Here is a 27623-nt window from a genome sequence, read left to right as displayed (position 1 = left end):
TTTATAGTTGAGTACCTGTCATGTTATGAGGCGACTTATTACCTACATGATAGACTACGTAATAGTGATCTAATTAAAAGCAAAATAGATAATGCAATTATCTCATTACTCATTAATAGCTCAAAGTAAACATTGATAAATTATCAACTGGCTGCTTTATCATGATTTATTGTTTATTAGTTCGACAACAATTTATCAAATAATTGTTTCCGTAATTGGTTCAGTTCATCTAATATTTTTTTATTTAAAAAATGGTATGAATGAAAGCTCCATACCGTTGCTTCATACTGATAGCAAAGTGCATGTTTATTTTCAGTTGAAACCGCTAACAAGTTTTTTTTTTTGCTTTCAGATAGGGTGTTATTAGGTTGGTATTATTGAATATATTATCATCTACTTACCAATATAAAAAATCTTATGTCAAATAACGCAAATAACCCATTGATTTACCAAAGATATGTTACTATACCTACCTATTCATATCATATTTATTTATATTTGTATATCACTAGGCTGGGCTATAAAATAAATTAACCCTTAAAAATACCCATTAACCTAACAAAACAAATAGTCCGAAAAATATTTCAAAGACTATTCTTTTCATTTCATCAATAAAATATGTCTATTTTGGTTGCCAAGGTGCTACGCATCGCGGTCAAACGCCAACTCAACATATTACTCAACACTCTATACAAAATATACATTATTTCATTCACACATTACATAAGTCTGAAACGCAGGTGTTAAAAGCGTATTACAGCTAACAAACAGGCGTTAAGCTTCGGGATTCGGCAGACCATGGCGCGGGGAAATGGTCGAAGATTAGCCGCTTATAGGACCTGCGGATAAAATTAATGTTTCATCTCGAATTACGGCTTAATTATGTCTTAATGTACCCTCTTAAAGTGGTCGGATTATAGCTCGATTGTAAACGAACATTATTACACAGCATAGAGAAAATGATTATAGCTATTTAGGTACTAGATAGGTAGATCACGATCCTTTACCGACTTTATTTTGTTCATACTTAGGATTAATAAGCTCGTTAATAAACCCATACTATAATGTGATTAAGAGTACTTTTTCTTTAAAAATAATGTATTTTAAGAATCTCTTTGGAATTGTGTTTACGTTAGGATTTAATTATGCGTATAATTAGTTGCGTACATAAGTAAATTTTAAAAGAAAGTGTTTCTTATAACGACACTTTGCTATTCAATTTTCCACGCCATGTAAGTCTTGTATTTGAATAACTATGTAATGAAGTAGCGGCTAATAGGTTTCAACATTTATAACGTCAAACTAAAAATGGTAAAACAACATCCCGTAATTGCTACGCAATACATCTAACGCACGCCTCGATATGTGAGTACTATTCGCTAGGTCTTTCGCAGAACTCAATCATGCGGTACTTACACTCGTAAATACTGCCTACATTCATTTACGACACCTTTTGGTACTGTGTTAATAGTAAATGCACATATTTCTCCCGGCCACAGTTTATTCGAGAGCGTGTTAATCCTCAGTCTTTCGGGTCTAAATTGTTCCAGCCGAGATTATCCAGTTTACAGTTTGATACGAGCAGAAGCCAGTAACATGCAAACTTTGACAATTTTCGTGACGCATGATTCCGGTCAGGTTTAAGTTTTCGTTAATTCTGCGTACACAGGTCCGGCTCGAATTTGCATTTTGCACGCGTGATAAGTGGCCAGGATTACACGGGATTCCCACCAACAGCCTCTGTTTGTTCTGAAATAAAGGGCTGTTAAACTTTTTTTCATGGTAATTTGGGTCACCTTTAAGAGTAACGATCGCTGTAAATTTGTTTAAGTAGGCTTAGTCCTACCGTTTATTTAAATTAAAATGTTAATGCTTCGCTAATTTTACAAATTTTCTAAAAATAATACAAATGAGCTTACCTACTCAAGAGTTATGATATACCTATTCATAGTTAATTTAATAAATTTGGTTATTATTATAAATGAACTTAAAGATGGTAGCGTTACATAAGACATGTTATTTACTGGAAATTAAATTTCCGCGAATGTAGTGCGGCTGACTTCCAAAAATTTTCCAGTAAATCTTTGGCTTTCGGTTCACTTCTTGCGCTTAAGAAAGACTTGGCAACGTACTTTATTTCTGCGATGCTTGCTTTGCAGTATGAACAGATAATAAATGTAAAAATAGCAGATATTTTAAAAATATATTGTTCCGAAATTTTGTTAAATATTTCAGTGGTTTAAGAAGATAAGATATATTGCAATAATAACAGATATAAATGTATAACAGAATAATATATGAATAAAGATGTATAAACGATAAAGTAAAACCCGTCAAAAAAACTTCATCATTTCAAAATAACAACGTTTAACTAGTGTAGCTTTTCTGTGAAGAAAAACTCATTATAAATCAGGACACAATTTGAGATTCAAAGTTAAGCGCGACCAAGTTTAACAATATCGCACTAGTGCGCATTCAGTTTTATCTTTATCTAACTTGAACTGTTTAAGGAATATTCACCCGTCGACTTAACGTAATGTTTTGAGAAAAATTGTTTTTCCTGTACATTAAAATCCGCATGATAAACGATTTCAACTAACTTTAGTTATGCGAAATGTAAAACAAGACTGTTTGTCTTGTAGTATAAACAATGACATGCAAATTTACTTACATGGCTAGAACAAATGTTTTCTTTTAGTTACCTTTATTTTATTTCTTTAGTTAGGTTCTTTTAAAAGATAGTATACATGTTATGTTTATGAACAGGTGCATAATAATGTAGGTATCTGGAGTTAAAAAAAAATTATCACACATTTCCATATTAAAATTAATAGCTAAATAAAAACAATTATTATTTTCAATAAATTCCTCCTTATAATTTTCTCAGACAATAATATGTTTTGTGAGTAGGTAGGTATTAATAAAATAAAAATGGTAGGCAGATAAACAGCGCATGCGCGGCCGACGGAGCTTTTGGCATTAGCCCTTCAAGTGTTTAATAATGTTAGTTTTGGCATTTGGTTTAAGGGTTTAATATAGTCAAATATTAGGTAATATTTATTTATAGTAAATTTTAATAATTGTGTGTTTATTAATACACCTTTGATAAAATACTAAAAGGCATTTATAACGCAATATTAGAACCATTTAGAGCAGTAGTACTTTTGAGGTTATGCGCTATAATTTTTGTTTACCCTTTCAGTAAAATAATAACGTATAAAATCTCACCAAAAATATCTTAATCAATTTTAAACGATTTCCTTAGCTGTAAGTAGGTATATTTTAAGTAACTTTGGTTAGTTTAAATTCTCTATACCTATTAATAGAGTATTATAGGCATGTTATTCTACATCTGCTTTTTACATTTCTTTCTGATTGATTAATAAATTAATTATTTAATGAAACATAATAGGGTAATTGCGCCAGTTCGCGTCCACTTAGTGCAGTTGGAAAGTTTGAAGGAGAAAATAAAAATGTTCCAGAACAAATTTCAACGCAAAATTTATGTAACGTGTTCATTACATAGTCTATTTTAAGATTTACTTTCAATTGTGTTGGAAATATCATGTGGTTTTTATTTATCTAGACAAATAGCAGAATTTGGCGTTTTACCCAGTTTGCGTCCAAAAATTCCTTTTTGCGTCCACCCGTGGACCAGTTCGCGTCCACCAGCTTAGAAAAGGAATTAAGAGTGTATTGGGTAATATTTTATCAGATAAATGCAAATAAAAATTAGATTTTAATAAATTATTTATTTACGAATATAGTTATTTAATAAAAACCGGCCAAATGCGAGTGGGACTCGCATACCGAGGGTTCCGTATTAACCTGTCTTTTTTTCATATGTTTTAACTGTAAATGATTATTTTTTCAATGTTTCCCTTATTTGTGCTATAATATAAGACGTTGCTTCGTACAAGTGTCTGTGTTCACGTAAAGTACCCTGTAGGTTTTGATTCCCTTGCGAATGTCGAAATTTGCGAAAATTTGCAGCATAAACGGCTGTATCTTTTGATTGCTTTGGCTTATAAGTTTGATTTTTTCACTGCTTCAAGGGACCGTAGACTTGAGTATTCAAAATAAATTTCAGCTTTATACCTCTACGCGTTACTGAGAAAAAGGGTCTTGACAGAAAGACAGACCGGCAGACGGACATACAGACGGACGGATATCAAAGTGATCCTACAAGGATTCCGGTTTTTCCTTTTGAGGTTCGGAACCCTAAAATCAACATTATTATTAATATAATTCACTGTGTAAGGAAACTGGAAAAACTTAATTATATTTATCTTCTCATCATTATTAGAACCAAAAATTAACAAAAAACAAAGTTACGTTATGTAAATAAATAATAATCAGTTCTATTAAGATTACCTAAATACCCTATTTTTTAGTTTCTAATGAATTAAATTTCTTTTTTGTTTATAATATTATTTTCTTAACCACAGACTTATTGACTCTCATTCTCAAAAATACTGGTCTCATTCTTAGAATACCCATTTTAAAATGAAAAAATAGCATAAAAATTTGCTAATTTGAATGAAAATTTAAATTATCAACTTGTGGTCTTAGTCAAAAATTTACAATCTATTTTAAATTACATATTTTAACAAACAATTCATTGCTACGTAATGAAAAACAATGTGGACGCAATATGTTCTATTGTTATGCACTACAGGTATAGTTTGCGCCCACCGTGGACGCAAAATGGAAGTTGTACAAATTCGGTGTAGTAATTCGCGTCCACCTTATTTTAGCTATTAATTGTAAAAGAAATAAGCTTATTTATAATCCATATTATTCCATGTTTTGTTAGCAAAGCAAAGAAACAGTTACATATTCAAAAATTCACATTTAACAATAAGATACTTACCGTCAAACGCGACGCTGCGCACTATTTTTTTCTCAAAATCCCGCGCGTTTTAGCTCTCTCGTTTAATAGCCAAAATTAAATATATTTTTTTAATAGGATAGGCGGTGCACAGGCATATTTTGAATATGTGTGCATGTCTCTTATACGTTGAGCTATTATCGGAAATTTTTCTTATTACAATTTTACATAAAGTATACTTATTTTCGTGAATTTTCTAAAAGATATCCGCAAAATGGACGCGAATAGGCAGGTGGACGCGAACAGGCGCAATGACCCTACATGTAGGTATATTTTACATAAACAAAACAAAACTTCATGAGAAGTATTCTTCAGTTGGAACAATTAAAAGTGTGATTTAGCTTTTGATGGACGTTTATTAAGCGTATGTAAATAAACACAATATTTTAAATATTGTTCAAAGACTTGTTTAAAGACTTCATTAAATAATTTAGCTTTACCACTTCAAAACAAACCATTCCAACTAAGCTTGGTACTAATAATACCTTGGCGTCCTGTTTACACTTTTGTTTTCCAGTGATAATCTTACAAATTTATAAAACTTTGATGTAAATTAAACTTAACACTTACTAAAACACAAATTTTGCACAAATTTAACTAAAAACAACGCGAAAATCTATGAAAAACTCACAAAAACAAATTGGAAAACGCTCGGACGCGTCATTTGCATTAGTTCGTTTAGGTGGCAGCCGTGTCGCGTCATTCAATATGGCGATGGAACGGCTCCTTCTGATTGGTCGCCATGTGACACGAAGTGAAGTTGGCTCAAGTGTGCGAGCGAGACAGGTTTATGAGATGTTTTGGTGTTGATGAAGGACGAGCTATATATTGGTAGGATAGTACATTTGTATGCCGGCGGCGAAAGAGACCGGTTTCGTCAGAGGCGTTTACGTAGTGTGTGTATGTGCGCTCGGCTATGTGTCGAGGGCAGGTAGACGCTACCTATTTATAATGACGGATCGTATTGCCGAGAGCATTCGTCGCTTTGGATGAATTAAAATGGAATTTTTAATTGTAATTTCTTTTCTTTTTCAGGTAATGAACATTCAATGTATGCAGATATTGTTGAGAATTAACAGGTTTGATAAGAGGAAAATTGGTAGGACGATGTTTAAACTTTTAAAAATATTTTAAGCGAATTAAGAAAATACTTTTATTTTCATGCGAGTTAGGAATACGATTTTGTTAATAATTTGTTAAGTTTTTTTTTCTTCTAGTGTCGTAAATGCCATAACTAATTATTATTGATACAAAGCTATATTTGTTTAGAATTTTGGAGTCTTGAATGATTTGAGAATAACTTGCTAGGTACTCTTTATCATATCGATAACTTATAGGTAAGTAAATAATATTTTAAGATTAAATTTAGAAAAGTTTTAAATTCTTTAGATTTCCCAAATGTACCTATCTAGGTACCTACACGAAGGCATGGCGTATTTCTTATTTTATCGGGTGGGATATGATTTTTGAATGACATTTATTTTATGTTTTTAAATATTATATTTTCAACCTAATATTTCCCTTACTTATTCAATAGATAATAAATATTCATTGTATTCACCTGCCCAAATTTTTATTAATTAAAATGTTGACTAGATAGTTTATCTATTTAATGGTAATTATATTCATTAATTCTATACATTCAAATTGAATATAGGGAAGTTATGTTTAGTTAATTTGACAACTTTCAAAATTGGACGCAGGGGGCAACCTAACAAGAAATTAACGGGAGATACAATGTAAAAACACTCCGTATGTCCCAGGGCCAGTGGGCCGAGATAAATTTACTTTGTCGCGTAACTAGCAATAAATATGCTAATTCCACACTATAACGTCCGTATGTCGCCTAGCCGCTTCAACATTGAACGAGTGAAAAAGATATCACAAAATTGCACTGCGCACTTCACTTCAGTCATACAGTCTCAGATCGACATCATGCAAAATCTCGCTCTGTTTCTTTTGATCGAAAGTCGTATATTTTTTCGTCGATTTCCAGAGTTACGTCCTTCTGAGTGCGACACTCGTTTTATCGACCTAGGCAACTACTAACCCAATAAATTTCGGTGTTTCGCTCAGTGAACGAATGCATCGTCCTAGATACGAATGTGCGGGATTTGACCGCATGGATTTATGCCCCGGATTATGAGTTACCAAACAGTATTTGTCTGCTCTGAGTAAGCGTTTCCGTCTCATTTATTTATTGGATCTCACAGTTCCGTATTTTGTATTGCCAAATACATATTCAATACAGTCGTTTTGATATGTAGGTATGGTACAAACAAATAATATAAACATAATAACTTTTATGTTTTCCTATTATTGTATGTACTAGGTAATAGATATTTCTATTAGAATAAGATATTTCTGCAGAATTTTAATTTAGGTACATATGTCAGAAAAAAATCGCCTTCTAAAATGATTCAAAGCAATATTGAATAAGTTTCCGCTATATGTATGTCTTAATTAAAAATATAACTCGCGCATAAATCAAGAACACAGCTTCATCGGCAAAATGAAAACAATCAAAGCCAATATTTAATTGATGGCCAAACCTTAATTAACTTGTAGTCCACTGAAGCGGTTTCAAAGCTCTACAGATAAAAGAAGCCATCTGTATTTCGGTATTCAAATTATTTTCCAAACGTGTTCTCTGTTCCGATTGAAGTTGCACTGCTAAAATCTCCTTGTCACGCTCACTCTTGCGCATCCCCTGCCTGCGCGAGGAGAGTGATCCGACGATCGAAAATTCTTAACTTCGAAAGGGTAATATAACATTCGAACTCATATGGGACCAAAATAAAACGTAATAAAAAGATCACATCACAAAAGTTTGCCTAAACTAACCTCGTTAAGAGATTTCTGGATAAAAGAATACCGTTTTTTCAGTATCGTTACGATTGTCCAGGCGGTCGGATAGGACGATCGCTGGATTTCTACTAACTTTTTTAAAACGTTTCGGTTTTTTGAGTTAAAGCTTTCCGTTCAAGTACAGAGAGAAAGTTGTCCTTACAAACGTATCGAACAATAACGTTTTTGGGACCCTTGCGCAAGAGAAAGTCGCGATTGTTAGATAAAAAATGCCTTTTGTATTCAAAAGAACCGGAGAGTCAACGGCTTGAAGTTTTTTAGTTTTCGAAAATCCATTTGGTAGAATGCATGTGTTCTTATAAATTCTGTGTACGTTGAATCAGTGTACAAAAGTGAGAAGTCATCTTTAAAATTATGCTATGTAAGTACTTAACGTCATCGCTCGGGTGCTATAATAAAAATGTCAGACATGATGAATTTTTGACGAAATATGGGGCAAGGGCGAACGGACTTTAATTTTTTAATCCCACCGGCATGTAAGTAAAAATTGAACATGAATTTTTGTTTTAGGGAAATTTCCCTTTACAAGCTGTACGAACCAGCATATAGATATGCAAAATTTCATTTCTGAATATTTTAGACTGATTAATCCTATGTTACCTATATTACATTTGCAGCTTAACAATTATTTTGTTTGCGTATAGGTACGGTATAGTCCGTCCAAGAATTTTGAGAATAAACAGTATCGTCTATGCAATTCAAGTAGCCCAAGGGATAAGACGGAACATGTTGAATGTGTACGCACATGGAGGCACAAAGGAGACGCTTAATTAAACTAGCGGGGCAAGCGAAACGTAAGCATTTAATTTATATCCCTGCAGTAACTCTGCGAGCTCCTCTTGAATGCCTTAATATTAGAGGAGACGCGGAGAAGCTCGGAAATGAATATTTCTACAAATAGTGGAATTTGGTTAATATGTGGGTATAAGGTATTAACTATTAACGTTTCAAAAGTGTTGACGCGAGATTGAATTTAAATTCGTAATCAAAATCGTTTTCCGCCCAAATATTAATGAATGCATATTTAAATGTAGAGTCCTATACGGCTATATCTACTTTAAATCACAAATAGGTACAATGTATAGGTCGTACATACGTATTTCAGTTTTCGTATAGCCCAATCCAATTTACAAAAATAGTTTTGAATTCATTTAAAATTGTAGAAAATTACGTGCTACATAGATTTAAATAAAATTATTTATTTCAGTCATTTGTTTCGAAATTTTCTTAATCCTCTCGCTTCAACCTATGTGCTTGCACCGTATAATTTTCCTGTATTTCGCAGTAGAAAAACGTGCTTAGCCAAACAACTAAAATAAACTATTTTAATTACGAGCTACGTTCTCCACTGAATCAATAAACAATTAAATGTGTGCGTAATTGATCGTATAAAGGCTACACACATTAAAATTTCTAGTTCATTTGTTACGCTCAGTAATATATTCCATGGACGGCTTTCTTTAATTAATGGAGAAAAGCTTAATTGTAATTATTGATGAACAATCTCGAATGCAATAGCAATGTCAGGTGTTAAATTACAATTGCATAAAGGCATTTTTATTATTGTTTTATTCATAAATTCGAAACGTAATAAATAAGGTAGTCGTCAGCTGTTTACGAGGAATTCTTTGAATAGTAGTTCAAAGTAAGTAAAAAATGTTCCTTAAACGGTTTTCTTATTTCACGTTTCAGACTTCTTTATATGCTCGGTATAAGAGCACATTGACTCTTGGTAGCGATGAAAGCAATAAATAATGTTGAGTGCGTCTACAACACGATGCAATATCACTCCCAAATGGTGAATACAGACCGCATACAACTTCGTTATTATATGGACGATGGAACATCTTGTGTCCCTATATGATCATACTATGAAAATATAGCCACAATTGAAATTAAAATCGTTATATCATACACCTTCTTCTATTAAAATGCACCAACGTAGTCACGCGCAAGGAAAATAATTTAAATACTTACATACAGTAGATTAAAATTAATTTGTTCAATGCATTGATTAAAAGACAATGTAATCGAATTTATTGCTTCCGTTTTATGCTGTTTTGCATATTGATAATTGATATGTTTACATATTTTACCGTGGCACAAAATGTTCAAAGATATTAAATTTGTGTGGAGACGGTCTAAATGCCTGTAGATCCTTCCACCTATTCCCTTCTTAATTAAGTCCATACTGGGCCCAAGCAACAATGGCCACTCTCCGATGTTAACCAAGATATTCAAATATGTCTAAGGCTGCTATTATATTGCTACCATTTATAGCAATACCACTTCTGAATTCAATTTGAATAAACATAGTAAATTGTTAATTGGAAAGCAATACTTTTTTAACTATAATACTAGAATTGACGATAAGTTTAATTGCATTTTAAAACTTATTATACCTACTCAAAATGATGATTTTGATGAAGTTAACATTTCTCTGATGTTAATTTTTAAGCTTCTTTGATATTTAATCTCAATAAGAACATCGAATAAAATCAGATAGATTTACAAACTATAAATAAATAATCATAAGTAAAGTTAAATATTTATGTAAACAATGAAAATGCGTATCTTTTAGAACTGCTTTTGAAGGGACATAGAAGTGGAAATGTTATGATAACAATAATATGCATGCTATGAAGAAAAACCGTCCAAGTGCGAGTCGGACTCGCGCACCGAGGGTTCCGTATTTAATACCTATTTACTACTTACGTATTTAATACCATAATTTGGTATGAATGTCAATTTAATTCCTCTACGCGTTTATGAGGAAATGGGTAGTAAGTTTTAAATTATTTAAAAAAAATATATTATGTGATGTAACTAAAAATTTATGGTTTTCGTAATTTTTCCTTATCTATGCTATAAGACGTTGCTTCGTACCAAATTTCAAGATTCTGAGTTCACGGGAAGCACCCTGTAGGTTTTGATTTGCGAAAATTTGCGGCATAAACGGCTGTATCTTTTGATTGCGTTGGCTTAGAAGTTTGATTTTTTCACAGCTTCAAGGGACAGTAGACCTGAGTAATTGATATAAATTTCAGCTTCATACCTCCACGCGTTCCTGAGAAAAAGGGTTTTGACAGACGGACGGACGGACGGACAGACGGACAACAAAGTGATCCTATAAGGGTTCCGTTTTTTCCTTTTGAGGTACGGAACCCTAAAAATTTATAGTTACAGAAAAGTTAATGTTCTGTTTAATATTCATGCATAGGTACTTTAAAGGCTTTAACATAAATCTCTTCAATGGTGTATATTACTATATTATAATGATAATTATTTGTAACGTAATTGGGATATTACCATGAGCCATTAAAGTTTATTTATTAGTAAATTGTCTTTTAATGTGGAGATAAAAAAATATTTTTTATAAATACAAATATTAAATACGAATATATAGGCAGGTACATAGTACTCAGGAGTGACTTCTTCTGGAATAGGTTATAGATAATTAATATAAGATAATCAATAGTGAAATGTTATTTTTTTTTTTGTTTAATCATATTATGAAATAAACTCACTTCATACACGTTAAACGGCAATAACTGTAAATTAGAAAATGCCTACAGCTGCAGGCAAAAAATAACGCACAATTTAAATCGAGCAGCGAAATAGGTTTTGAAATCGAATAGTACCTACCTATAAATAAACGCTCCCGGTTCACCAGGTGACAATCTGATCGGCAAAAGAAATAGTCCAAGTTTACATATGGCTAAGCTAAAGTACGATACTCTCAAGAGTTGCCGCATAAATTGGCCTGTTCGTGATGCAGTGCCTCGTTGAATATGTATAGGTGCGCTCCCTTCCGTGCTTCTCATTTTACTAATAGATTTCTCTTTGATTAAATTTGTATATCGTTTTATTCATACGGCCGAAGCTACTATTGTTGTGTGGCGGCCGCTTAAATCAGCGGTTACGGCCCTGCTACGTTTTGTTTCGTAGGTACTCGTATCTACGTTTTGGCTGTTTGTTTTGGAACGCGAAAACCCTATTTATAGTGTGGTCCAGTCAATTAGACTAGCGCTGATCGCGGCTAAATTATAATGTACTGCAACTAAGGTAATAGTTAACAGCTATGCTCCTACGTCGTAGGTGCGATCAGTGTGGTTCAATTTTATAAACTGTAGATTTTAGTCGAACACTCTTCTTGTATTATTATCCAAAAAGTAATTATCATACTTACAAGGTTTACGATTTTAGAATAAAAACTTTTAGTTGGTTGGTTGGTTTTTTGTTTGGCCGAATCCGACCTCGCATCGAAAAATAATATTTTTATAATGTCTTTATTAAATTCGACTATAGAATGAGCTCACGCCCGCTTATTATAATTTAGACGAGTGCCCAAAGCTCTACCGGTCGAATGAAGTCATCATGTTAAGAATAACCAGTTTGATACGGGACACTTTATTGAGATAGGTAAAACAAATGTGTCGAATGTGATGTTAAAAATTCATCTAAGCATTTTACAGTCCCGTTTGTAGAAGACAAATTTTCTTACTCTACTTAGTCACGATGTAAAGATTAAATTAATATATTTATTCTATAGGTACCATCGTTATTTTGCCTTAAGTCGGAAATCATAGCGGTATTTGATATGCAAGAATGCAAGCACAGATTTCGTGACGGCAAGTCATGGCGTGGTGTTTATAATTTTCATACTTTTTGTTGTCCAACTGCAGTCTGCAACATGTGACCCCACTCTTCGTGTGGTCTAATGAGTGTTAGGGTAAAGTATGTTTAAATATCAATTTATGCGCTTATCTTTCGATCGTTCCCCTAGAAAACTGTTATGACTTACATAATAGCCGATATAAAATTCCTAGGCTTAAATTATACATTCAAAAGCTTAATTAACAGCAGATACATGTTGCGCATTCTACTTCGTAAAGAGCCACTAATCTTACAAATGAAGATATTTATGGGCGCTTTACCTCATTAGAGACATTAAAAGTTTCCAAGTCATAACGGCGGCAACTCTTACCCGCCTCGTCTCATTGTTCATTCAGAGTACGTACACCGCTCGACTTGAAATTTGTAGGCAACTCTGAAAAAGTGTCAATTCATCATAGCAAAGCCCCAGGCTCGGGACCGAAGTCCCCCGTATAAATCTCACTTCCATACTTTTGCGTGGGGAACGACTGCTTTATGAGATCCTTAAGGCTGTATGGATTTGGGAAAATATTTCCTCTCCGTGCTAGCCGTCGACAAATGAAGGAGCATTGAGCACATTAGAATGTGTGAAAGGTTCTATAGACGTTTTTTATTGTTAAACCGCGCAATTTATTTAAAAGCCAGTACGAATAAGACTAGGTGGTGCGTACATACGAAATACCTATTTACTAATATTTATTACTCCGAGGGTTTATGGTTGGTGAAAATTTAGACGTTTTCCAACATAAAGCTCTCGGATTCTATTGCTCACGTAGAGTTTCTTGCTTTTATTTCATTCACTTAAAGCCGGCCATACCGTTTCAGAGACTAACGACGTAGGTACCTATCAGAAATATTTATGGGTAGACACCGGGAGATATTTTTAATTTTAAAAGACGTTACTATTTTACTAATGTCATTAGGTCAAAGTGATTTACGGCTCAGCGGCTGGGACATTTGTTTTGATACTTACTAATCTTGATTTATAAACACTGGGAGACGTGTAGTATTTATGGACGTATACATTGAGTCATATCCGATAACATTCTCGGGTTTGAAGATTGCAGAATTGTAATTGAAATTGGCGTAGGTATTTATATTTTATATTCATACCTAAGGATATAAAGTACCGGCGTGCGTGAGGGCAAGAGCCTGGGCGCGCCTCATTAGAACGAGCCCTCCCCTCTAGTGGCCGTGTGCGCCCGCGCACCCGTTTATCCCAGACTCGACGACATTTCCATTTCTAGCGCGAGAAATAAACATTTTAGGCGAACGCCCGCAAACTATGAGAATCGAGATTATTCCTAGATAGAGTTTATTGTGTGATAATAAGCCGCTATTTGTAAGTTTGCTTATAAAACATATTCGAAACGAAGTAGCGTACTTCGTTTCGAATATGTTTTATTAATATATTTTCTAGATAGGTACATACGTGATCTACATATGAAATATTTTAATAAGTACAACCTCTGAAGAGAAATCTTAAATGTGGCGCGGTAGAGCGTTATACGTGCACAATCGTTTTCCATACAAGGCGGTGCACCAGTTAAAGATAAATTGGAGGTCTCGTGGGCGCAGTGATTTGAATTGAATTAATTATGAGCCGTGGAGTATTCGCTCACGATCTCTTGCAGGAAATGCAAACGAGAAAGAAGCGAGGGGCTAGTGTATTTTCGCTGCTATTATGTGGAGTACGCGCCTTATCTCGATACAAAGTTCAATAAACCATTGGACGATGCTGCAGCGCGAGTGAATCGCGGACGGTGAATTTATGCGACACAATAACGTATACAGGTGTCGCCGAGCTCGGCACCCCTTCAATAAGCCGCCGCGGCCGATGGGAACTAAATAGGATTGGAGATCCTTAAATACAAACATTACACTCTATATCTACCACGAGAACAACAATAAAATAAGGAGGAAAAGCTTCGGAGATTTCTTCTATTTTTCCAAAACATTAGCTTTGGAACGAACAGTTTCATCATACCTAGATAAATCGTGAAGCAGATTTTAATCGACAGTAAAACGGAACCCCGTTGTAAATCGATGTTGATTTTCAGCGCATTTGGGATATGAATTATTCCCGTTGATTGTTCTCGTGATCACGTTATGATTCACACATGGAGCGAACTAGATTTTTTTATTACATATCTGTATTGCATTATGAATTTAATGTTGATATGTAGTGGTTTATGAAAAATTTTGATATGTAACAGGTATGCACGGTGTAAGATCATTTCTCGTAATACATATTACATACCTACTTATATAAAAGCTACATACATATTTAACAATTTTAAATACAACCGCGGTCCTCGAGCCTAAAAGTAACCCTAATTTGTTTTTGCGAATTTTTCGCAACGTCTTTTTTATCAATCAGTGACTGGTAATTGGCTGAGCAAAGCCTGAGCAGGTATAATGGAGAGTGCTATCATTCTGCACCACTCAGCTCGGACATTCGGGGAAATTCTTAATTGGTCCAGCTTTTGTGACGTTGAATATCGCCGCTGAGATAATAACATTGCCAATTATTAGCAGATCGTTGCTTTTAATTAACTGTTGAGTATGTTCTTAACATATTGCTGCTGAATTTTGATCGAAGCCCCGATTTGGATGTCGAAGGGAGTTGTCGTGAATCGTGATGCATGACCGCTTCCGCGAGATCAATATAATTATAACGGGATTTTTAATTACTGTAGCTCTTTTTCGAACTGAAAACTTTTAAAATGATACACGAAACACGAAATTGGTATTATTAAAGTATCTTTAAATTGAAGCAAGTAATTATAAGTTTATTAAGGAACCCCATGAAAAAGGATCATCGAACTTTCTTCAGGCTCATATATTTTAAAAAGAAGTTCGGAATTAATTTTCACTAATAAGGCATTGTCAAGGTCCACCTCGGTCTCTAAAAGAAATAAACTTCTTATTGGTTCGCAATTAAAGTATCCCGAAGGTGACCCTCTATTCCTAAAGCTGAATAAAAAAATACTGCATTCGTCGAATACTAACGAAAGGAGGTTCACTGAAATTCTGCATCGAAAAAGCTCCCAAGCGATACTTATCAAGTGTTTGAAATGACACAACTGGATTCCATCCCTTCGGACATGTACTTTTTCCGTACGGGAAATAAAACTGACGAATTTCTCAATAAAAGGGAGATGACCGACGAGTTATCACGTACTGGATACGGAGTGGGTATTTGGAGCGAAGCAGCAAAAAGTATTCAGGGGCCATTATTATGGCATTTTTGTCGTCTGACAGGGCTGCGTGGTCGCGGCCATTACGGCCGCGGCGCGGCGGCGGGGTTGAGACGGCGTAGAGGGGCGAAGTATTCGCCGCTCCCGGGCCCCGCGCCCCCCGCCCCGCGCGCCGCACCCCGCCGGCCCGCACACCCGCGACATCCATCTTCAATATGCACATAAAGCGAACCGGACTCGTAACGGCGGACCCACATTCCCATTGCTCTTAAATTTATTTATCTCTTTATTAATTCTCAACTTGAATTTTAATGCTTGTGAAATTCGCCTTTAAATGTATCGAGTTAGACTCGACGTGTTTATTGAATGTTTATTGGCGTCCGAGATAAGAACTTCATTAGATTACCTTTTATCGGTTATGTAAATTGTTACAGTTTTTGAGTTAGATTAAAATAAAATTGGCGTTTTGTTCAACTCGTAGGTACTTCGTATACCTAGCAAGGTGTAGGAGAGAATGCGATTGTAGGTAGGTAATATATTTATGTAACGTCATATACTTACTTACATTGTACAGCTGCGTATTGACCGCATATTTTAAACAAGCGGACAATTATTCTTTACTCACCACCTTACCTAGACCTTATCAGGCGGGCCGAGAGACCTTATTTGTATTGAGTTTGTTTTTGTCATGTTACTTTTTATTTATTAAGTGAGTATATTTTATGAAACCGGTAACATCGACGATGAGTAAATAAGTAGCTATTATTTTTATACAGTGATATTTATTTACTGTTTACTGCGTCAGACAATTATGAACAAATATATAATTAATCAATATTTTAAAGCTGTGTTCCTTTTATATAGAGACATATAGGTAGTATTTATAGTGGCTTCAACCAGTTGCATTTTTATGTCCTTTAAAGTACCACATGTGCAAAGATTAAACATGTTATCTGTTACGGTATAATTTCCGCTACTTCATAGGTTTCTTCTTATAAATAACAGGCTTCTATATGTTCATATCCGGAACAAATCAGTAAGACGTGACATCTTGAGGAAGGCGACCGTATTCAGGTCAAGAAGTATCATAATATCAAGTAAAAATTAATAAATTTTACTATGTAGAGTCGTACATTATAAAAAAACGTGTAAGTTTATAGCCTATTTATAAAATTTTCGTAATTATATATTATTTAAAATGAATTGTTATAACACTTATCGCTATCCATATACAGCTCACACATGCACACGCTGTAAATGTAAACTGTTTAAGTTTCATAGCCAATAGTCATGTGACAAAAAGTTGCAAAGAGCTCGCGTGGTCACTTTAATGAAGTGTGCAAATGTCGATATCGTGGACATGTCTAGAAGGCTTTAATTAAGCCCCTTGTCTCGTTCGTACATGAACGGTTATTTTAATTGACGCTGCTTTTCCACAATGACTTTCTTATTTTATGTAGGTAGGTTGAGCTTTACGAAATATTGGGTTTAATCAAATCAAAGTTTTTTATTGTTAAAAGATTTAACAAATAAAAAATGGTAGCACTACCGGGTTAGAGAAGTTTTGTTATATGTATTTGTATTTTAATAGAAAAAAAATTACCTTAATACCAACAATTTTTAGAGTTTTATGGATTTGTTTCCTGAGTGAATAAAATGAAAAACCACGTTAAATATTTTAGTTCCATACAAAAAAATATATAATACATACATCGGAAACACATGGGTATCGAGAACAAAGCAAAAAATATGTACCCAGATAAGTAAACGTCATAACCACGAGGTTCCAAGTCATGCATGCACGATCTAATGGCCACCTTCGATCTTTAGCCTCCAACCTCCGCCATGCCTGAATCAGTTCATAATCAATGAGACTGAGCTTATGAAATACCCATTTTTGTAATGAAAATTCATTTTTTTTCTAGAAGTAGGTAATATTGTTTCTCGATTATTTATTGGCGCCTCGATTAAGAACAACACAATCGATAGGTAATACCATGTAATACACAACTCGTATTACAATTATTGCTCGTTTTTTGAGTTATGTTTTTCGTGAATTTAATAGAACCAAGATCTGCACAAAATAATACCTACCTACTCTAAAACCTAACTTTTTAACGAACAAGATTTATTGAGGAAATTCGCATAACACAAAGTCGTGAATAAACATCCGAGTATAACTTCTGAAAGTAATCTATGGCTGATGAGATATGAAGGTATATACACAGAAATACAATTTCATATATTTTATTCGTGCCCTACTGTACTCGGCTTGTATAATAGCTCTGTTTATATCCCCAGGCACGAAAATTTATCAACAGGCAGCGAATCAGCTCTCTGCAATAAATTGAGATTGTGCCAGCCTGCGAGATTGTCCTATCTCCAATATCTAACATATCACACCACAGACCTATAGATATGCAGTTAGTTACTGTAATTTGCAATTGCGTCTTTGTGTTAATTGATCCCACCTTCCTGTTACTATCGATAATTGACAATAAATTGTCACGCACATTAATCTCTACCTACATCAAATTACCTATCGTAACTGCGTATTGGGATCAATGTCTATGAAATTATAACGTCATCAAGCCTTGATTTACATACGTGTATTTGTATTTCCTAAGCGCAATCTGTATTGAATTCTGTATTGTATTTCTACGGCTTAAGTGCTGTTTTATATTTGAAGACATTTGACAAACATTGGACACGTTTAAGAACGTGAGGCACGCACTAATTAACGCTCAACGTGAAACTTTACTGAGCAAGTTAGCTGATCAAAGTTGGTCTGCGGTACTTCATATATTTACCCCAGTTTCGTTACATGAGTTAAGATGCGGACGGGAAGGGCAGGTCTAATTAAACTGGTAGCCTCGTAATTGCGTGTCTAACGTTCCCTACACGTAACATGGCCTTTTATTAGGTGGAAATTCTGTATACGGCACTATATTCAGGCTTCGGGCGAGAGTTATGATGTACGCTTCACGCTATTTATTGCTCTTCCCAATTTGTATGCTTTTTGTTTTTACAACAACAACCCCCTAAATTATTTTACGTTTCATCACTATTTTTGGACAAAATGTGGAACCTATACATGTCTCGCATAGTAGTTTTGCAATAACTTTATTGGTATTTGGTATTTTAAAACGGCATTCTATTCAGAGCGTTCGATTCAGTCTAAAACAAAGCCTTTCATCGAAAGCGCAATGCGTAGTTTTTATTCGATTATTCGATTTATTCGCGAGTCCGATTCGATGATTTATGCACCGCGCATCTAGCTCAATGAGGCTTGATATAGTTGATGCATTATTGTCATGTTTCTCGACAATCATAAACGTCTGCATTACACGCGGCCCATTGTTTATTACCACTGTTAGCGCCTTACATTATGAATTTAAAACGAGATACGTAACGATAATGAAATGATCGATTGGTTTCTTTATTTTTCATAATGTAAATTCGTAGTGAAAAGGGCAATTGAATTTATTTTATCAGATGCATTGTTAACGTGATCGTGTATAAAAGGAAATTATTATCTCCTTTACAATTTTAAATGACAGTGTCGATCTCATTGTGTTCGCCAACAATTAAAGTGGTGGTTTATTTCCATAGTCCAATAATAATTAATCTTTAGGTGAAGTTGTTATTTAAATACGAAATTCTTTTTAAAATATAGCGAACCAGAAATTATTAATCGTATATTTTCTTAGCACCAATTGTAAAAACACTCCCATGGCGAAGGACTTTGTTCCAGTAACTTTCTTTAAAGAGTTTTATTCTGAACAATGGACCAGCGATATAGAATTTTAGAAAGCTGACCATTCGTTGCGCAACTTTCTCCCTTTATCTTGTGCACAAAGGTAAGAAGTTAAAACTTATAATTCTTATACATAGTTTTTTACGGTTCGTTCTAACAATACAATCGCCATAAAAATTTTGCAAACATTCATTTAACGGTCGGATTTTGTTTTTTGTTCACGACTACACAGTACACTTATAAGGACGAGTAAAAAATAACACTTAAAACTAAACAGATTATTTACGTAAAATAATACGTAATTACTAATTACACCTACACATAGTAACCTAATACGTGCTAATACTGAGGTTTTTAAAGTGTTAGTAACTATGAAATAAATTACAAGTTTTATTCACTCTAAAGTTAAACATAAAATAACACCCACTACAAATAGGAATCTTGATTGTGTACAAATCTACCTATTTAATGTATTTTATCAACATCTTATATCCCGTAATTGATGCAAATTTTCATTCATAGTTCTCTCGTTACACATGTATTGTGAATGTTTACCATTGATTAGCACAACAATATATAAACAGATACGCATCTAGGCGCATAGTTAGGTATTAAATTGTGCTGTAACGACATTTACGAGCATATTGGCGCCATGCAGGGTGCAACATGCTAAGGCTATCACTTACCCCGTCCGTGGCTAATTCACTGTGACAAATTAACAACGGCTAAATTCATGCCCTACAGTAAATACGTACCTACTTACGCATCTGTATTAGTGCGTTATCTATGACGATTCGTTTGCTCCTTCAGTGAGGCTTCTTATTCGATCTACAAGAATGCGACGTACTGTATAATATTATGTTTACCTACTTATCTTTATCTTTAAGAAAGTAACAAAATGATTTAATTTAAAAATTGGTTTTAATAGATTTACATGACCAATAATGGTTTAACATAGAACTTTAAAAAATCTAATAGTGAAAAAACTAGATCAAAAAATGTACCTACTTAACCCATTGAGCCCAAAGCGGCCCGATCGGTCCCAGACACTATAGATTTTCTATTGTGTCTGTGGTTCCGGGGCCTGAGTTATTAAACATAAATCGATCTATATGTTTATTTGACATATAATATCTAACAAAGTTTATTTCACTTCTCTGATACCGGGAGCAAAGTTTAAGTGAATTTAAGAACTGCTACGTAAAAGGTAATAGTGCTCGTATACAATTGTATTCTTCTGATCTCAAATCTCAATACCATACTTGTACCTATTGTAAGGGGCTACAGAACAAAGTCAGGAATGGAGTAGCGAAATATTAAAGCAAAATGTTTAGCTAAAAAATGTAAACGATAACTATTACCTATAGGTAATTAGGTATAAAAAATATGATGCATAAAATAAGACATTGTTTGAATTTTACATAAAAATTCAAATAAATATTATTTGCCATCGTGATTAAACTATTAATGTGACAGATTTACAAATAAATCGTGCCGGTTTTGCGATATTGAGGAGACTGGAGGCTGAACAAACATCCAGCAGCATAGAAGGACGAGATTAACTAAGTTTGAGTTTAAGTTCTTCTCTTGCACTTCAAACAAGTAAAATAAATAAAGGCTTATATAAAACATTAAAATTAAACAAAACCGCATGCATGTTCCCGCTAGCTGTCCACGAGACATGAGTAACCTCTAGGTCGGTTTGCATATTATGATTCAGTGGAGTATCTTGTAGACATTGGAAATGAAATATTGTGTAGGTACAAGCCCGCCGTTTATCTCTGACTAGCCCAATGTAGCTCAGGATTACATACACATATACGTATTTATATTATGGAGATATATATAGTAAAATTGGAAATATTCTAATTATAATTTTAAGTCTTGCTGTCAACCGGACTATCAGAAGTTCTTATTATGTTTGTAAATACATAAAATTTTATAACTAAACAAAACTAAACTAAGGATGCATTCTAATTTCTACTGAATAATTATTGTAGTGAAATTTATTTTTACATATACATTCTTGCTCATGTTTGATTAAGGTTTGTTTTACAAGCGAAACAAAGATACATAATTTAACTTTTGACTTCACTGAAAAATGTATCAGACCTCCCTGAATTAATACATCCCACGAGAAGCGTAAGGAAAATTTATGTTATTATTCCCTCCGTTATTTGTTTTCTCATCAAGTTTATACATTTAAAATAAAGAGATGAAATATTGCTTCACATATTTAGCTCACGTTTTAAAACATAATCATGTAAACAAGTCGAGAGAATGTTTATTGGAAATAATTTGGAAGAATTTTTAATCATTTCGTTTTAAGACGTACAAAATATTTTTATATACCTACCTACTACAAGAATAGCAAAGAATATAAATAGTACCTACATGTACATACATAGTTGTACATATTTCACAATTTCCTTTAACAAAACGACGACTATTGCGACGTTGGCGGCCGCCTATCGCCTTCATCTACATGTCCAGTACTGACGTAGAGACGGACTAACAAACTTAACTGATCACAGAAGCTATTGTTACGAAACTCGTATGTAAATGTGACTAGTTCGAGTAAACGTGTATGTTGTTGTCTTTTTGTGTGAGCTATATGCCCACATGTATACATACAGACAACTTTACATATACCTAGGTACGGTTGGAAGATGGACAAACACTTGAGTTCCTGTTTATAAAGCAACTATAAAAAAATACAATATTATCAAAAATCATGCAAAATTCAATGAAAAGCCAAACCGCCCTGAGTAGGTACTTCTAAGTTCTAGCTACTTTTAATTTATTCATAAGATACGTAGTTTCAAACAAAGTGTAACGTAAAAGTTAGTTAATAAACACGCATGCAGTTTGCAAGTTGCAGCAATCAATACTGCAATTTAGCTTTGTTGCGCACGCATGCATCATGTTATCCACGCCATGCGCTACCGTAAACACATCAATCACGTACGCAATCCACCAGCTAGACATGTGACTGATATAAAGAGTTGCAACACTAAAAAATAGCCCTTTGCTCCAACAAATTCCGCTTGTTTGCTCGCTTTCCGCGCACCGACTCCCATAAATCGACCGAAAAAGTCAAATTGCAGCGATAGCTCACTGCCCTCAACTAAAAATTGCGATGTACAAACAAATATTGCATGAGCGCTTGTTGTTTAGTCAACTTTTTATTGTTGTACAACTTCATTTTATTTTTGATGTACTGAAATGCCGGCTCAGCTAAGTGCACATAATTGCGCCGATGTGAGTTTTTTGTTCTATTATACGCGGAAACGTGCATGCGAAATTTAATTTTTAAATATGTACAACATGCTGCTGTCACAAGTTTTTGAGTACACGGCCTCAGTAAATAATTACTGACGTATAAATACATGTTAATTACGGAGGAGCGCAAGTTATATTTTGTAAAGGAATAATGTATTCCACAGCGCGCTACCGTATTAATCCCTCAAAGCTTTTGCAGCGGCGAGTACGGGCTGATAAACTGCAAAACTAATGCCACACGATTGCATTACGATGCAAACTTTTTCAGTAACGGCACCGCCGCGGAAATCGAACAAAACGACTGGAATATATTGGCTAGTTTTTCACAGCACCACGCGACAGAGAACGATCTGATAATGATTCTGGAATTTCAACGAAAATACTTTTCAACTTTAAAACTTTATTTTAATGTTCTCGATCGAAGACGGGGATTTGGGAGAAATAAAAAGTGAAGAATAGTTAGTTCCCGTACGTGTTTATAGCGAGGGATTCTCTTATGATGAGTAGTGCGCTCGACACCGTTGGATGGATTTACCGCCGTATGAACGGATTATGTGGGCGAGAGCAAACACGGGGCAGCGGACGCCATATTGTGATTTATTGGCAACTTTTGATTCGCGGTTTTATTGCCGCTTTACTGTGGAGCAAATATATAAACTGCATGTTGCACTTTTATCCTTTAAATGTCTATTAAAGATTGTCTTTATTGAAAAAAAAACCTTAATTTTAGAAAGGTATAATTTTTAGATGGAAGCAGAATTCTGACAAATAAAAACACATAATTTAATATAAGTATTTACAACAAAATATGGAATAGAAAATTGAGACTTTCCGCAATCTCGACAGAAATTTGTTAATAACCCTGACATTGCTTCCAATCTCTTCCCCCAAACAATTTTTCTCGTCCGAAATAAATAAGATACGCAATAAATTATAAACGCCCATTGCTCCGCTAGATACAAAACAACGGACAGACAAGGGAGGCTGGGAAATTATGACAAATCATGCATTAAACATAGGGAATAAATGTTTTCTTATCACGTGCCTATTCCTGTTTTGATATTAGTTTTCCTTTATCTTTATTGACACAGGTTTCGGGGAGAGCGTTTTATGGCTTGATGTGGCGCGACATGGCCATCGATACGTGTTTACTTTGTAATAAATTCTTGAGTTTTTATTTCTTTACACTACATAACCGTTTGTGTAGTAATGTTCAGCAATTGTAGGTTACTAAAAGGTACCTAAACCATACGTATAGATCCTTCATGTATTATTAAATATTGATTACAACCTGTGATTACAACGTTGTCGCTTAGTGTAACCCAAAACCACAAATTGTTGAAATTGCCCGTAAATATATAAGCGAAAATATAGTACACTTCTAGTTTGCATATTCCTTTGTTCGAACAGATATAACTCTTGGCTAAAAACTGCAATGTCTCAACACATTCAGACTGCAGATCTGGTAAATTTATTTCAAACGCAGACAAAATCCTGGCGAAATCCCTGCCTCAACGACCAAACTTGCATTTAAGCGTAATGCAAACAGTACTTACTTTCACATAACTAACTTATGTACAATGATTCAAACTTGAAAATTTTTTCTCAATTTGAGATAATAAATGTATCTAACTAGATCATTTTGTGTTACCTCATTACCTGGTCCATTAATTTTATAATGATTAATAAAAATGTAAATAAACCTTTATAATAATTACAATTTAATTGTGATGTAAGATTGTAATTATATAGCTATTATAATGCATTAAACCTTTATTTATTTCATGTTCTGATTATTATTTTCCTAATCCATTATATCTTAATTTATAGCGATCATTATGTGCATTAAATTCCAGACTTCATATATCCAGAGATTTAGTTAGTCGTGCCTTTGTGGTTTCTTTGCCAACTCGAAACTTAACTTGGAAACTTGCTCCAACTTACCGCGTCTACCGGAATTTGAACTTTAAGTCAGGTGAATTTGCAATACAATCATATATTTTCAAAACAAACTTTCAGACGATTGAATAGCCTTTGGAACTTGTAGCTTCTTTTAAAAATTTAAATCATTAACTATTTCTCGTCGTATTTTATTACGCAGAGTAGATTTATAAGTATTTTACAAAATATATAATTGCATTTTTTGATAAAATTTTGCAGGGGTCTGTCTAATAGTTTTTGAAGTAATTTATCCGATTATTTATTTAGTGTTATTCTTTTTATCCTGTGGTAGGCGTTTATAACAAAAATCAAAATGATCGTTCTGAAATTGTAAAAGCTAAAGGTCTATCCTGAAGTAAGCTGCCGCGCCGCTATTCTCTTATTTCCGACATTTACATGGATGAGATCGGAGGAGATCATTATCGGAATTGTATGATTCGCTTTCACGTACTCACATTACATACGTTAAATCGCAAATTGGCGGTTCACTCGAACGGACACTTTAGCTCCACTCACGTACCGCTTTTTCACTGAAAATAACGACCCTAATGTCTTAACTTAAGGACGATATCGGCACGTTTGACAGTTTATGATTTGTATAGCCAATGGGTACGTGGTAGGTAAATGTCTACTTTGCGGTCTCCGGTCTGCAATCAAACTTGTTACCGGCACAATAAAACTTATCCGATCAACTAGGTAAAGTACGAAGATTCATGATTTGTTTGCCTGAGATTTCAGATAAACATTATTTGATGGCTACAAGATTTGATACGAACCGTATAAACATGTTTCATTATTTATTATAAAAAGAATCAGCAAGAGATAAAATAACATATAAATAAATTATCTATGTCCATTTTTTGTAACATCAATAGCATGGCTTGTCCCATTTATTTAATAATAAATTGATTTTTACAATAGAAACGAATGTTTTGGCTTTTATGTCATGTATAAATCAACACATATTCCTTTGGAGTCACTGTAGCGCTATAATTTAACACCTCCAGAACAAAACGTCAATTTATCAGAAATGTCCGTGAAATCAAAACAACATTTGGAAATTCATCTTTCGTTTTTTATGTGCGATATATTCTCAGGTAGATGATACGTTTGCGATTCCGTGTTTTGTACTTATCTCGTTATTTTAAGATAAGACGTAGTCTAATCCGAGGGTAGAAGGCGACCATGATATTTCAAAGTTTGACAGGTACAAGTCCTGTGCAATATGGCCACCACGCCACCCAATGAGGCACAGCCCCGTCACACGGAGCGCTTCGTTATAAACGAACATTAATCACGGCTGATTTATTAGGGAAGGAGTGACACATTTTATATTCTATTTTCGAGGACTAACGAGTTTTTCAAAATGGTCTCCGCTTGAGACATCGCAACAGCTGCATCTTGTTAGCGTGGTTTCAGTGATTTGCTTTTTGTTGTATTTATTCGCGTCAATGCTTGTGCCAATTTAAATTACGTGCTCCCTTTTACGATTTTCGATTGAATATATAGATATCGAACATTTTGTGTTATTCATGTTATGAGCTGAATGATCTCGTAAATCCAGTATCAGTACGCCGTTATTGATTTATGCGCCATATATTTTGAGTAACGAATGTATTGATCATATTTTATCGGCAAGGAAATGTGCTGTATACATTATATTATTGCAGAGTCGAGGGCGTTAGAGGCCAAATTGATTTTTAAATAAGTTCGCATTGTCCCCTTGAAGGAGAAAGTCTCAGGGTTTTACATGCCACATACGTCAGGGTTTGTCCTAATCCCGGAGGGACGTCCAATTTTTATTGCTTTCAAGCCTGATCTATGAGCTAATATGGGTCCAGTATATCGAAAAGCGATGTCTAAAGGGTTCTAATATTGTTTAGGGTACCTACATCTCTTCGATTTCGATAACATCTCGTTTTAATCCAATATCGCGGCTGTCACGAATTGCATCCGTTGTCGAAGGCGTAACTTTATAACGTGCGTGATATAAATAATACATATGCCCATGTAAAGTATAAAGGGTAGGGGCTATATAAATTACGTAGGTACATACGGCCCGCGAGATTTATTACCTATATTACGAGTAACGAGTAACAGAACGTAAACTTAAACACCATCAATTAGCAATTTGCATTTATTATAAATACCACTTAATTTTATAAAGTAACCAAGACGTGGCTCGAAACGTCATTTCGCCAGCGAAAATGATAATTTTCTCGATAAAACTTCTCGAAAGTATTTCGTGGCATGTTGTTACTGCCTCGCAATTATGATAATAACTAACTTTTTACACAAGCCGTATCGATTGGCGGCGGTAACCGTTACTTACGATTGGTCACCATCTCATTTTGCAGTTTGCACTAACAATTTAAATATAAAATAAAATTGTTCATATAGGTAATGTAAATATTAATTAAATTCCATTATTTTTGCAATTATTACAAGAAAGGACAACAAATTGGTGCTTTTAATGTAGTTTATATCAATTTATCATATTCCACTGATTGCGGTCGCATAATTTTATCTCTGTAGAATTTATACACGTTTGTTAAATTTATCGACGTTCTTCACGAACTTATCTCATAAATAACATCCGAAGACAGTTGTAAAAATTCAATTTCAAATATAAAGTAATTGCGAAAAAATAAATAGTTCCTTTAACCCTTAATGTCATAATAACGTCTGAGATGGGATGAACGAAAGAAGTTGTTTATCTTATAGGCACTTAATTTCGCTATTGTTTTTAAATTTTCAATCCTTTTTCCGTACACTCCGTCCAGAGTCCCACATAACCAATTTAAATTGATTCCGTGGCGGATTCAGAGTGAATAAAAAATTCTCGTTCGAACGTAAGAAAACCACGCTTCGAGCGTGTTCATTTTCAACTTTGAGTCAATTAAGCTTTGCCAATTTAAGTACTCGAGTATGCTGCGCCGGTGACTAATGTATTATTCATATTGCGTTTTTGAGATAACAAGCAGACTCTTAAGTCGATACACATCTAGTGGGCTGATTGGAAGTCGCT

General features: G+C 34.2%; 1 protein-coding gene and 1 long non-coding RNA gene across 3 annotated transcripts in view; one reads left to right on the top strand and one right to left on the bottom strand.

Annotated features, from left to right (window-relative positions):
* Positions 1 to 5568, bottom strand: part of LOC123695114 — a 50102-nt gene extending 44534 nt beyond the window's left edge. Inside the window, exon 1 of the long non-coding RNA XR_006751901.1 lies at positions 5377 to 5568. This is a non-coding gene — a long non-coding RNA (uncharacterized LOC123695114). The remainder of the gene's footprint in view (positions 1 to 5376) is intronic.
* LOC123695112 (homeotic protein ultrabithorax) overlaps positions 1 to 27623 on the top strand; it is a 108309-nt gene that overhangs the window by 48234 nt on the left and 32452 nt on the right. The window contains exon 2 of one of the 2 annotated variants that reach the window (XM_045640843.1): positions 353 to 367. The exons of the other annotated variant lie outside the window; for it this stretch is intronic. Coding sequence (XP_045496799.1) covers positions 353 to 367 — 15 coding nt within the window. The remainder of the gene's footprint in view (positions 1 to 352; positions 368 to 27623) is intronic. 2 annotated transcript variants of the gene reach the window in all.

This window comes from Colias croceus, chromosome 10, assembly GCF_905220415.1.
Source record: "Colias croceus chromosome 10, ilColCroc2.1".
In the NCBI taxonomy this organism is placed as follows: Eukaryota; Metazoa; Arthropoda; class Insecta; order Lepidoptera; family Pieridae; genus Colias; species Colias croceus.
This window is presented reverse-complemented; position numbering and strand designations above follow the sequence as displayed.